The sequence below is a fragment of the Ischnura elegans genome (assembly GCF_921293095.1).
Source record: "Ischnura elegans chromosome 13 unlocalized genomic scaffold, ioIscEleg1.1 SUPER_13_unloc_1, whole genome shotgun sequence".
Classification (NCBI taxonomy): domain Eukaryota; kingdom Metazoa; phylum Arthropoda; class Insecta; order Odonata; family Coenagrionidae; genus Ischnura; species Ischnura elegans.
Window position 1 is genome coordinate 12,715,851 of NW_025791657.1, and position 13,543 is coordinate 12,729,393.

The 13,543-nt window shown below is 36.7% G+C and overlaps 2 protein-coding genes across 2 annotated transcripts; one reads left to right on the forward strand and one right to left on the reverse strand.

Annotated features, from left to right (window-relative positions):
• Positions 1 to 3,964: 3,964 nt before the first annotated feature.
• LOC124172369 lies at positions 3,965 to 6,751 on the forward strand. The gene is made up of 4 exons (XM_046551812.1): positions 3,965 to 4,382; positions 4,654 to 4,875; positions 4,948 to 5,007; positions 6,187 to 6,751. The coding sequence occupies exons 1-4, from the start codon at positions 4,054 to 4,056 to the stop codon at positions 6,206 to 6,208; spliced, it is 633 nt and encodes a 210-aa protein (XP_046407768.1). The 5' UTR covers positions 3,965 to 4,053; the 3' UTR covers positions 6,209 to 6,751.
• A 2,559-nt stretch (positions 6,752 to 9,310) lies between these two features.
• LOC124172074 lies at positions 9,311 to 11,798 on the reverse strand. The gene is made up of 2 exons (XM_046551481.1): positions 11,539 to 11,798; positions 9,311 to 10,441 (listed from the first exon to the last, which is right to left on the reverse strand). The coding sequence occupies exons 1-2, from the start codon at positions 11,617 to 11,619 to the stop codon at positions 9,311 to 9,313; spliced, it is 1,212 nt and encodes a 403-aa protein (XP_046407437.1). The 5' UTR covers positions 11,620 to 11,798.
• Positions 11,799 to 13,543: the final 1,745 nt, after the last annotated feature.

Here is a 13,543-nt window from a genome sequence, read left to right on the forward strand (position 1 = left end):
GGAATGGATTGGTATTCCACTTTTATGTAAATTTTGTTTAGTGAATGTTGATTATGTAGTCAGAAATTACCTTTGACCACAGAATGGAATGAATTTGATTTTTTTGAATTTTTTCTGTTTTACTTTCAAATTTATGCAAAATCCTTTGGCAAAGAACTTTTTCACATAAACCCACAGCTCAAATAGTATGTTGACAGTATTTACTCTTCTGAGTGATGTAATTTGAAAACTAAGCAATATCCTTAATTATTAAGGTTTCGTCCACCTATTAATGTGCAGCTGTGAGAATTTCTTAGATTCTTGGTTATCTTCTTTGTAGTGCCGTACACTATTCAGTGCATTGGCTGTTCAGACATTGCTCTCTTGCCCATTGAAATTGGTCCGAAGTATCTCTAACTGCTGTCTCTTCTATGATGGTTTGTGACTTTTAATATTTTCTTCTCCTCTTTAGCACTTTTCTAAAACACTCCCATCCAGGATCAGACAGATGATTTCATACTTTTCCGAAGTGGCCAACACATGAGATGTACCTCTTCTATCCCAGAGTTCATTTTTGAGCACATATAAATAAGAGGTGAATCACAATAGAAATGAATCCAAATCATATACTACATAAAAGATTCACATTTTAAGACAACACTGTTTAAAATATATATGTTCTGCTTATGTTGCCCCAAGGATGTTGTAATATGGCCACTTTGTGAACTGAGTACACGGAGTATCTTCCTGCGTAATTTGGTTTCGGCAGCTATTTAGCTTTTTAGTTATTGATTAAGAGACACATGTCAATTTTTATATAAACGCTTGGATATCACATTGAAAATCCTATTTCATCAATATTACAAGTATGCTTCATTTGTTGACATTGAAGGAGGTGAGTTTATCGCATTTACTTTCTCCATAGAGTATCCAAGGGGATAAGGCAACTGATGACGAACTGGGGTCTTCTGCTGACACAAAAGACTTCATTCAAGATGAGATACCAGGCACCTCACATCTCGCTCATTCAGTCCAAAGGACTGAAATATACATTCCTGTGCCAGACTCCCATCTATTCAGAGATAATATGTTGGTAAGTTTTATTCTCATCCAAAGTGAAACCCTAGTTATACGACCTTAATTTATAGATACACAAAGGTTAAGAAAACACTTCGCTGTTTCACAAATGTTTAGTTTGTGAAACAGCGAAGTGTTTTCTCAACCTTTGTGCATCATGAAGGAGTTTCACCATGTCACGCCAACCACCATCGCATTTAATTCATATATATTTACTAGGTTGCATGACAAAATGCTTTAGCCCAGTGTAACTGAATGCATTTCTATGGGAAGTCACCCTTGCTTGTGTGACTATGGAGAACAGATGCCATGAGGTGAAAAAAGGAGGACAGCACCATATTAAAAAAGAGATAAGAGGAAAAGTAGGCCGCTTGAAAAATAACGTCAATTTTATAAGTTGGATCAATAAATTCATTTCCTGTATGTATATAGGTATATATTTTTCTGTGGATCTAATTTTCTTAAGCAATTTGTGTACTTGCAGCAGCTAGTTAGCTATTAATACATTCAATACGTATGTGGTTTTCATGAAAGTTGTCAGAATTGGTCAATAAAATAAGAAAGACAAAGGGGGAGTTTTCCACAACATACCTTTCGTTCAAACCCTGCTATTTACAAATGGTGCACATGGTTCAAAAGAGGGATCCTTGCTAAAGGTCAAACACAGGATGGAAGAACTTGGGATTGGACTCTAATCAGTCAGGACAGAGGTGGAGAAAGGACTCCTGGCCTGACTGGCTGAGCCTTTCAATTGACTTGCTCCGCACTGAATGTTTTCAAATGATATGAGAAGAAAATAGGCATCTTGAAAAATAGCGGAAATTTCATAATTCAAATTTAAAGAAATTGATTACACCTATAATTTTATATATATTTTGTGGACCTAATTTTCCTAGCAATTTTTGCATTTTTAACAGCTAGCAAGGTAGCCGTAATCAGGTTTCCTATGCACATAATCAATAATTTCAATGAAAAGGACAATTTCCCGCTCATAAAAAATCCACCCGGATACCGGACAAACATCCCAACTGTACCCACTGGCAGGTGTTGTATGAATAAAAATATCTGCTGGCTCCTCCCGACATCAAGGTGCAAAATGGTTAAAAAGAAAGGATGAATTGAGGAAAAGCGGGACACTGTAAACGTAATTGCGAATTCATAATTTAGAAAAAAGAAATTATTAGCACTGTAATTTTGTTTTTTTTTGTTTGTGGATCTAACTTTTTCAATCAATGTTTTGCATTTTTGACAGTGTTCTGTATTTAAATTTTTACTGAGGGAATGTTTATTTTGTTTCTCTCGGTGGACCATAAGGATAAAATTAGGGAAAATACCCTTTCTGCAGTTGTATTTTGCCATGGTAGGCTGGAGAAAAATTTAGAAATTTTGAAAAGCTCTGAGTTGCTAATCGTAGATAAATATACTTAATATAATATTATTTTCAAAAAGGAGGACATTTACATAGTCTTAAAAAAAATCAGCCCATTCACTGGACAAACATCTACAAAGGATGACATGTCTGGACAAACCCAGATGTCTGAAAAAGTTATATAGGCAGATACAATAATATAAATGTTAAGATATAAAAGTGTTTTCCTAGTAGATTTTTTAAAATTGAGGTCATGGCCAAATGGGCATGTCCAGATTAATCTGAACGTCTGGTCACCCTGTGTGTGATCATCAGTTGCACAACATGAGGCAAAAAGTATAACCGCCCTTATCTTCATAGGCATGTAAGTGGATCTTAGCTTTCTTATACCACCATTCTTGTGAGAGAAATGTCACACATCCCATGGAGGAGTCCCATGGTGGACTGTCTCAATTCTCCTTTCTAGCCTATTGTCTTTGCTACAGCATAGATGAATGTCAAGATTGCTCTCTTTTTCTTCAATCAATCTTCCTGCTTGACATCAACATAGGGAGTAGCCAGAACCTTTCATAATATTTTGATAAGCAATAGAGAAGTACAATAAAGGACCAAAATGGACTTATTCATTTAGTGATTGAATCTACAAAAGACAACAATACAGATAATATAAACATGAAGGAAACATGTTGCCTTTATGCAGAGTGAATGTGTCTCTCTCAACAAAAGGATGTTTTGCAAGGTCCCTTCCACTCTCGCAGTTTCCTTTGCATTGTGTGAGTGCACATGCCTCGACCGATGAAACCCTAGCAAAGCACCTTCATCCATTGCAAAGGCTTCCTCTTAGCTGAGTGCTTGTAATGGGTTTCCAGTTGAGATGCTGGGATTGGTCACTACTATGAATTCTTCCATTCCAGTTAACCAACGCAGTATTTGTTTGGTCCTGCCTCTTGATCCATACGTTACGGCCATAGGAGACTATTTTCATGTTTCAGGATTGAAGGTGTAAGGCTCGCTTTACTGTTCTGTTGCAGAGTCTAACGTGCACGCGAAGGGGTATTAAAAATTGCGAAGTCGTGTATAGCAGTGAAATGATTGAACACATGCGAGAATCGATGGGTGTGAGATGACAAAATAGCCCCTGTTTTAATTCCATTCATGCATTTGTGCAATTCTTAGCCATTTTAGAAATACATGCCATTCTAATCTGAGTAATTCCGTGCCCCGTGTAATCGGCTATCAAAGGTTTTGGATGTTTATAATCTTGAGTCACTTGCATTATTCTGTCATTTTGCCATGTCAACTATAGATGTAAAACATGCCTATAGATGTAAAACAGCTCACAAAAGAATCAGTCAATGATCCAGAATGTGGAAATTTTACTGCTGGAATGGAATATGCTTCCTTCCTGTCACTAAATTTCCTTAACATGACGTTTCTTGTAAAATTTCTATTCGGAAACCAAATCACCACTAGCGGCGCTGTCGTCGCAATCCAAAATGGCCGTCAGTACGGGTATACTTCTCGTAACATTTCAATTGCAATCTCCGTGATTCTCCTTATTGCTGTGGATTCGATTGCGCCGATCGGCACCGTTCTTCGTTTTCGGACTAAATTGCATTCTAAGGAAGATGAGTGGCAAAGTTTTTGTGACTTATGAAGAAATTGTGCGTTATTTGGGTGGAAATTGCAGCCAACGAAATATCGTTGAAGGGGAGTGCGTTTTAAACGCGGGTTTGGTGATCACTGTGGGGCTTCACCAAAGAAATGGCTGTGAATTAAAAATAATGGCTCTTGTTCTTCAGACAAGTGGTCTTACCAAGGAGCCGCTTCAAATAAACGGACTCATTAGCCTAACAACCGAAGAAAAAATCGAGATCCGGAAGTTTGATTGCTCTTGCAAAGCAGGGCAGTCAGAAAAATGCAAGCACGTAGCCGCAGTGCTATGGTATTTAAATAGGTAAGCATGTTTGTAGTTTTTAGATCGTTTTGCACATTAGCATAGATATTGAGTGGTAGTAGACAGTAGTTAACATAAACGTCAAATTCATCAGTCGATTACAAACAATGGATTCAGGAGTGCATTATTGTGTATTCTGCATCGCGATTGTTAAGATGCTATATACATTTTTGTGTTAGTATCAATTTCTACGATTACATGAAAATTATATCATTGTAGTCCGCCAAACAACTTGACACAAATAACTAATGTAACCAATTTTACGTCTAAGGAACGACTTAAACGAAATAGAGGAATTGTCATCCACTGACATAAAGTGCATGTGGAACAAGAAGAAGAAGCAGTGTGGAATTAATTACTCGGCGGGGAGGATCAAGAATTTCTGTCATGTGAAGACGGTTGCTGCAAGGCCTCCAGTCTCGCAGGCATTTAGTGAGAGGGCGTTAAAGGTACTTCTTGCCTCTAACCCTCGCTCAGCTTTGGCTTTGCATAAGTAAGTGAACATTCTAATAGTTTCATATTATATTGTTTGACAGCAAGTTATTTATGAAAATTATTTTTTCAGAACTGGAGGACAAGTAATCCAAGAAGAGGGCGGCCTAAGTGGTTCTGAAAGTTTTATCTCGTAAGTACTTGACATAGAAATTTCTCACTCTAATCACTAATTTCCTACGGAAAACTTAGCATATTATAAAACAGTATTAGGACATAAATGGCTTCTTGCAGTGGTGGATCTATGGGGGGGGGGGGGGGGGCGGGCTATACTCCCCACTTGGGTGCACAATTTACACTAGAGAGAATGGTAATTTTTTCGGATCCCCACTACTGCTGGGAGAGTATCCCCAATTAGCCTGACCCCCATGTTACAGGGGTGCAGATTGGAATTAAGGCTAGGGGACCTCCCCTTTAGATTTTAGGTGCAAAGACTGTGGTGTCTGAGGGTGTGGAATACTCGCCAGGGTAAGGGGGAGGTGTGAGGGTCCTCCCCTTGAAAACATTTTTACGAGCGGCCTTCTGAGGGATATTTTATTAAAGTTTACACTTTTGTATACATAATATTAACCCAATTAAGTGAAATGTGTTAAACTTAAAAATTTTCTGAGCTCGAAGGAGGTGTTATCCCCCAAAACCTCCCTCGCTGCGCCACTGGAGGTAACGAATTACATGAGCGGAAATATCTTTCTAGTTTCCTCATCTTCATTATTGCTCATTCATGTCGATCCTATCCCTCTTTGGGTTTCCTAATATAGAAGGTGTTCCAGGATGAATCGGCAATAGCTTCAGGTTTCAGGAGAATGTTAGCTTATTCTTACAGGGGACTGTGAATAATGTTAGACATTTTAACTACCATGGTGATTGACTATGACAGTGGAAGATTGACACAAAGGTGATGTACTGAAGGGGAATGAATTCAAGTGTGATGTTCATCATTGTAGAAATATGCCACCATTCTCTTTGTGGATGGCATAAAATAAAGGAAACACATATCAAGCACGATCAACGCAAGTTTCAGATCACTTCCAGCACAGCATAATGTCTTATTCTGAGTTTCCATGGTAATTGCAAAGTGCATCCAACAAAATGTTTGTGTTACCATAGCTTAGTAACAATGGAGTTGCCACCCCTTGTTTATAGGACAAAAATGCTTTTAATTTTATACCCTACCACCTCCTGAAGAACTGCAGATTCCTCCTGAAACATCCTGTGTATGCTTTACAATCTCGGTCTTATCATATAAACGTATAAGACTTCATCATTAATACTGCTCTAAAATTTGTATTACTCATTAATGCTCTCATTTCAGGGAAGAAGAAATGGAATTGTAAGAAATTTGGTGACTGACTGCCCTGGAAGAATTTTTTCATCGTTTATTCACTTCTGTAATGCCAAAGCTGAGCAAGGGTTAAAGTTCCAATAGTCAGTGGCTGACTGCCCAGCTTTGCATAATCTATGAAACTTCCACACAGCTTCTTCTTCTTGTTACACATGCACTTTATGTCACTGCGACCACGTGCTTGCATTTTTTGACTGCCCTGCTTTGCAAGAGCAATCAAACTTCCGGATCTCGATTTTTTCATCAGTTGTTAGGCTATTGAGTCCGTTTATTTGAAGCGGCTCCTTGGTAAGACCACTTGTCTGAAGAACAAGAGCCATTATTTTTAATTCACAGCCATTTCTTTGGTGAAGCCCCACAGTGATCACCAAACCCGCGTTTAAAACGCACTCCCCTTCAACGATATTTCGTTGGCTGCAATTTCCACCCAAATAACGCACAATTTCTTCATAAGTCACAAAAACTTTGCCATTCATCTTCCTTACAATACAATTTAGTCCAAAAATGAAGAACGGTGCCGATTGGCACAATTGAATCCACAGTTGTATTTGAGCCATGAATTTTAATTCTTAGGTGAAGTCGCACTGTGATCAACAAACTCACTTTTAAAATGCACTTGCCTTCAAGGATATTATTGCACAATTTCTTTGTAAGTAACAAAAACTCATTGATATTTTGGACAATGTACTTATTGACATTTAAAAAAACAATAAATGTAATGGAATACTGTGTAAATATTTATGCATACTGAATTTTTTTTGGGAAGATGTATTGCTTGTAGTTTTCGATATCACTCTTGATTTCTCTTCCATTAAATTTCAAACATACAAGAGGGGAGTCGTTTCAATACCTTATCATGCCCTCTTGGGATTAATGTTACCCTCCTTTCTCTTGCCCCCATATGTACCGAGTAAAGATGCTAATGCTTGGCCCATTAAGGTTTTCTCCATTAATATGACACTCGTCCTCTAGTTCTGAAAAAATATTGTTGCATAAATAATACCCTATTAAACAATTAGAAAACAAAGCTATCATAACACTCACTCATCTCTGCAATGCCAAAGCTAACCAAGGGTTAAAGTTCCAATAGTAAGTGGCTGTATTACTAGCTGTTAGTGGTTGATCATGTTATGCTACATTAATTTAACCTTCAGTATTCATAAATGATAATGCAAAAAATGCCAATCATTTACAACTAACTTATGGATGTGGCAGTGTTCATCAAGTCAGTGGCAAGAGTACCATACAATTAAGGCGGAAGAAAGCTAATTTGAAGGAAGGAAAGAAAGAAATTTAACAAATAAACAGTCTTAAAGGAGAAGCTTCAAGCCTCTTACTAATTTGAAAATAAATTTACTTTACATTAAAATTGTTTCTGTTGGGATATAACTGCATGGAGAAAACCTTTGTGCCAGGCATTGGCATGTTTACCATAAGGAAGAGCCATTTTAATTATAGATCATGACCACTTTGGTCTACACTGACCTCTTTCTCTGGTACATATCCAATTCTCTATCCTATGCATCGAATTTAAAAAAAAATAAATGGAGTTACAGCTGCGATCGAAAACTATAATCAAGCTATAAGATAATTAGTTAGTTAGGTATTACCTAAACAAGTCACTAGCTGTATATGACTGCAATTGTACATGCAAGTATTTAAAGGATTAAAATTTGGCCCACTGTAATAATGTACCGAACTAACCTACCTACATGAAATCATCAATTCATCATAGATGACAGCAATACAACCACATACTGACTCATATGCGGATGTAGCTCCCCCCCTCCCCAGACCTGTGACATACCAGCAGCCCCTTTAGCTACAACCAATTAGACTCCCAAAGATTGGACCGATGTTTCTCCACAATGGCAACATTTTCTCAGAAAATATGTGCAAACAAAAAGAAATACATATAATTTATGTATCCCCATTGTTCCTACATGGAATATGTACCTTCTTCCCTCAAAAGGAGTATGGAGTGAAAAGAGGTTAATCACAGTAATCTACATAGAGAACATAAGAAATACATTCTAACATGCAAAAGAGTTGACCTTGGTGGCATGGACAGCTAGTAACTTGGGTCTTGAAGGAGTTAAATGAAACAAGATGTTCAAACTAGATTTAGACTTTAATAACAGCCAGTTCACACAATGGAATTAATGTCATTCATCCACCTTTTTATGGAAGGAAAAACAATGCTAAAAACAAATAAAATTACACTTGATTTGGAAGAATGTGGTACAAGTACATGATGAAGGCATAGAATGAAAAAAATACATAATACAGTGCATTACAATAAATGAAATATGTCCAAGTGATATTATTTCCAACAGTTGTAGTCATATCTTGGATGATTTACAATGTTCTAACTAGATTTAGGCTTTAATAACAGCCAGTTCACACCATGGAATTAATGACATTCATCCCCCTTTTTAAGGAAGGAAAAACAATGCTAAAAACAAATAAAATTACACTTGATTTGTGGTACAAGTACATGATGAAGGCATAGAATGAAAAAAAATACATATTACAGTGCATTACAATAATTGAAATATGTTCAAGTGATGTTATTTCCAACAGTTGTAGTCATATCTTGGATGATTTACAATGTTCAAACTAATAACTAATAATAAACTAATAACAGCCAGTTCACACCATGGAATTAATGTCATCCATCCCCCTATTTAAGGAAGGAAAAACAATGCTAAAAACAAATAAAATTACATTTGATGTGGAAGAATGTGGTACAAGTACATGATGAAGGCATAGAATGAAAAAACCATTGTAACTGTCTGTAATGCAATATGTAAAATATGTCCTAGCATTACAAAGCTTAATGTACAAGCCACTTCGGATATTGCAAAGGCCAGAGTTTACGTGGAATGTGCGATCGAGACGATAAAAAGATTTAACTAACAATATAGTGGCCATATAATACAAATGATCATTTATTCTTTGACTGTTGGAATTATTTCGAGAAATCGCAATGTACTATCTCAAAAACTTTGCTCTCATTCATTGATCAACTTTATGAAAGAGATATAAAACATTACATGACATATACACTCATTTACAACTAAAACTTTTTACCTTACAAAAATTTGTCATCAGCCAACACAGGAGATGATAAGTTAGTTAATGAGCATGCTATTAACATGATTTGATCAATATATGGGAGCAAAGTTGTTGGGACAGTATCTGATAGGATTTTAAACCTTTTTACCCTGTCGATAACACGTTCCACGTGAACCCTGGCCTTTGCAATGTCTGAAGTAGCTAGCGCATCAGCCTTACTGAATTGCTTTGCCTTCCTCAGAAAAGGTGGATGGATGACATTAATTCCATGTGCTTCGCAAATGGATTTTATTAGAAATCCCTTATCCACCATCACCTCATCAATATATGGCAGTAACATATTAACCAATCCACTTTCCTCAAATATTTTCTTATCTGAGGCTCTACCTCCATAAGCCTCACTGAGGAAACTTATTACCCCAGCAGGTGTGACACCAATCATGAATTTAACAGTGTGATTACATTTATAATGCGAGTAAGAACTTATCCTGCATCTCAAACATCTGAACTTAGACATCCTCACCTCTGTACAGTCTAAAACAACTCTCACCCTTCTAAACTTGTCAAAGCACTTTGGCATGCGCTTTAACACCTCGTCTTTGGACGGCCACTCCAAAGCTGGCCTCAAGCAGTCAGCCAGAACCATCGCAGTTCCTGCGAAAATGTTTTTGCAGGTGGTGGCTGTGCAACCAAAAAGGATTGCAAGAACCGCAAAAGATAAATTTAGCTTCATCTTCATTAGTGTTAAAATAACTTTACACTTGTTGTTCAGGGAGTACCTCGTGTTTTCAGGCTGAAGTTCCGAAAATAAACTTAGTATACTAGCCAATTGCAAAAAGGAATTGAGACCAGTCATCGTATAGAGGTTTCTCTCACTTGCAATCATGTCAGCCACCGTCGAAAGGAAGTCTCCACTAGATACCTGGCACCCAAAATCCCTAGTCTCCTTCACACATTGAGTGCCAATGCTGCATTGTACACCCCTAACCTCTCCATCTCCAAGTGATATCAGGGCCTCAGCAGCTGCAATCTCTTGAGTTTCTATCGAAGAATCTTTAGTGGGCTCATCAATGGGGCTTGCAAGAAGCTGGTGGATGTTGGCCTCATCACACTCAGCAACTGCCTTGATCAATCCTCCACTTTGGATCTAAATAAAAAATGACCAGATTATAATGATTCAAAACATTACTTGGCATTGGTAAAAAGCAATAACACAGAAATGATCCCTCATAGAGGAATGGTGAATGACAAATGTCCCCAGTGAAACTCTTTCCACATCTGTATGAATTAGGGCAATTGAGACAACTAAAACGATGAGGCCAAAACAAAGGTAAATGACACATTAGAGACTTTTCAGTAAAAAATCCATAAAAATAATGAAAGCTTTCAATGATCGTCATTTGTAGGTAGAACTGAGTTGCTTACTGCAAGACACATGAAATGCTAACACTCTTTCAGTACTAAATTTGGTAATACTGAGATAAGATGGACCAAATAAATAACTGAAGATTTACTTTTATACAGTGATATGGAAACAGATCCTTATCTTTATCCAAATTATAAGAGGAGGCTACTTTGGTTGAAAACATTTTTCAATCCGAGAAGTTGATTCCATAGAAATTCAGTCGACAGATAAACAATTAACAGTATGGCATTAGTGGAACCTGTATTTTTGAATAACTATAAAAATTATAAGTTTTCACTTTTCTAACCATTTCTCTAGCGTTAATCATGCAATAACTCAAGATTAACTGTTCCCATATTTATCTAAATTACAAACCTCTCGTTGTAAACCTAAAATATTTAAATATAGAGGTGGACTGCAAGATTTCAAATCCATATGTTTTTTTTCAATATCTCCATCACATCGCCTTGATATAATGCAGCCTTTTGCATGATGTATGCAATTTCGTTTTTAGGATGCTTATTGTGTTTTTAAACAGCTGTAGGCCAATAGGACTGCATTTGCATTCCACAATTCATTCGATATAAACTCAACTAATTTAGCGTCCCAATATACTACCACAACCAGTAAATACGAGAAAGAGCATGTTCGGCACTCTTTAACGAAAACAGCCAACTCAATAACCACTTCCATGTTACAACCCAGTTATGAAGGCAGTTGACCCACCTATGTTCGCATTATTTCCAGTCTTAACTATGGTTATTAATCAACGTATTTAGATTTTTAATATACGGCAGGAAACTACAAGATTAAACTGTACATTCTTTTGAAATACCTACCTTAATTGGATCTTCTCGTCGTCCATGCCGTCTGTGTACTACAACAGGAGATTTTTCTACAGATGAGACTGGCAAATTCATAGATGGTACAGCACCCTTCTTCAAAAATCGATGTCTTGCTGGCAAATCTAATTAGAAAGAACACATTAAAAGACAGAAAACTACAACGAGGTAAGTATTTGTATCGACTTCACAACGTGGTCTCAGCCACGTTGAAACAAATTAAGAGAAAAAAAAGTGAAATAGAAACATGTATACGTACCCGGTAATATATAATCGTTCTTTACGAAGTGCAAAGAACACACCAACATGTTCTTCGTCACCTTTTTCCCGATTTTCAGCCGGTGGATCCACAAATTCCGTCGATCGACCTTCTCCATCTCACCCCAATCATTCCTGCGATGGAAAACATCGCCTGGCTTTGGAAATACGTGAAATCGAACTACGGTGTCCCTACAGGCCTTGGAAGAACACTGTGGCACACAGCAATTCTTGTTAGATTTCCCTTTTCTTGGAGAAAAAGTCATCGGAATAATCTCCATAGCAAGCAAACGACACTACTTCTCCTCAGAAGAACCTTTTCTGAATGAGCCGTGCGCAAAAGTATACCCAGACCAGTGATTCTACTTTCGCCCGGTAGTTGGCGTGTAGTTGGCTGGAATCACGAATAGTTTTTGGTGAGGGATACCTGTAGTAGCTTCAATTATTTGACGAAAAGAATTTTTTCTTCCACGTAACATCTTGATGTGCTCATAAAAAGAAAACTAACTATTAGAGTTATTGTTTAGAAGTTTTGTAATAACTGACTTAAGGAGACTATGTCATCATAGACTGCTTGAAAATCTGTCTATCTCGAAATCGATTCACAGATAATGAGGGTTTAACTTCTTTCCTTTGCAAATAATGAGAAAACACTAATCCCTCTGCCCCTATTGTTGTGCCGTGGACATTTCTTATACAACATATAATGCATTATAAATGGCAATATAAATCAAGGTTCTACAGGATGGAATAATGCCTGAGTTGGAAGGGGAAGAATTTACCAATTTCTACTGTGGATAGCTCATTGAGAAGTATTCCACACCAAGGTGTGCAGAGTGAACTGGTCATGTCTACCATTTCATTTTAGGTTGTCACTAAAGTCTTGTGTAAACATGATTTCAGCTAGCTTGAGTGGTCTCAGGTGAAAGAGGAGATTTTATAGTTTTTATTTGTAATTATTTACATTTTTATTTTGCCCCCATTGATTGGCACCCAACATTATATTCTAGGTTACTTTGAAAGATGAGAATGACCCTCTCGGTGAAGGTAATTATCCTGAGATGATTACACAGGATCCAGCTAAAATTTCAAGCAATGCTTTAGACCCATTGGCAACTGACGACTTGGTAAGCTCATGTTTGCTATTTTTAAACACATTTTTGCTACTACACAATTTCCTACCTTATTCTTGTAATGAATGAAACGAAGACTTTCAATAAATCCATCTTTTATTGCAATCGCAAACACACAGTTGTAGGTCTTAGTAGTCTCTAATTAATGGTCTTTAAACTGGTATTCAATTGTCATTAAGGTACATAATTCTTATTACTATGAGTACTGCTTTTTTAAATGAATAAAAATTTCACATGATGTTGAAAATAAAATAATATTCAGTTTCGTCTGTGACCTAATTTCATAAATGTTCAATTAAATTTACTCTAGTATGTTTTCAAGGATTAACTAATTTATTTCTGTATTTTGAACTGCAAATTTTATGGCAGATAATTGTTTACATTTAAATATAAGCCATGCATTTCAACAATTTTGAGTTACTTTGTTCTGCGAAAAGCTATCTATGTAATAACAATGTTTAAAGTGCTATTAATAAATGTTAATTTGTCTGATTGATGTTGGTTGATGTATTGCCTCTATGTAATTTTTATGAAAGTATCAAGTTAAAATAATGTACTAATGATGAAGAGAGTGGTAAACTGAGTGACTCGTCTGTTTAAATTGTTGCTGT

What these genes read in the sequence shown, in the direction of transcription:
- LOC124172074 (XM_046551481.1), bottom strand. Translation starts at nt 11,619, where the DNA reads ATGAATTTGCCAGTCTCATCTGTAGAAAAATCTCCTGTTGTAGTACAC. An exon ending in GACGAGAAGATCCAATTAAG is followed by an intron (nt 10,442 to 11,538) that starts GTAGGTATTTCA and finishes TTTTTTATTTAG; the next exon opens with ATCCAAAGTGGAGGATTGAT.
- LOC124172369 (XM_046551812.1), top strand. Translation starts at nt 4,054, where the DNA reads ATGAGTGGCAAAGTTTTTGTGACTTATGAAGAAATTGTGCGTTATTTG. An exon ending in GTGCTATGGTATTTAAATAG is followed by an intron (nt 4,383 to 4,653) that starts GTAAGCATGTTT and finishes TTTACGTCTAAG; the next exon opens with GAACGACTTAAACGAAATAG. An exon ending in GGTTCTGAAAGTTTTATCTC is followed by an intron (nt 5,008 to 6,186) that starts GTAAGTACTTGA and finishes CTCTCATTTCAG; the next exon opens with GGAAGAAGAAATGGAATTGT.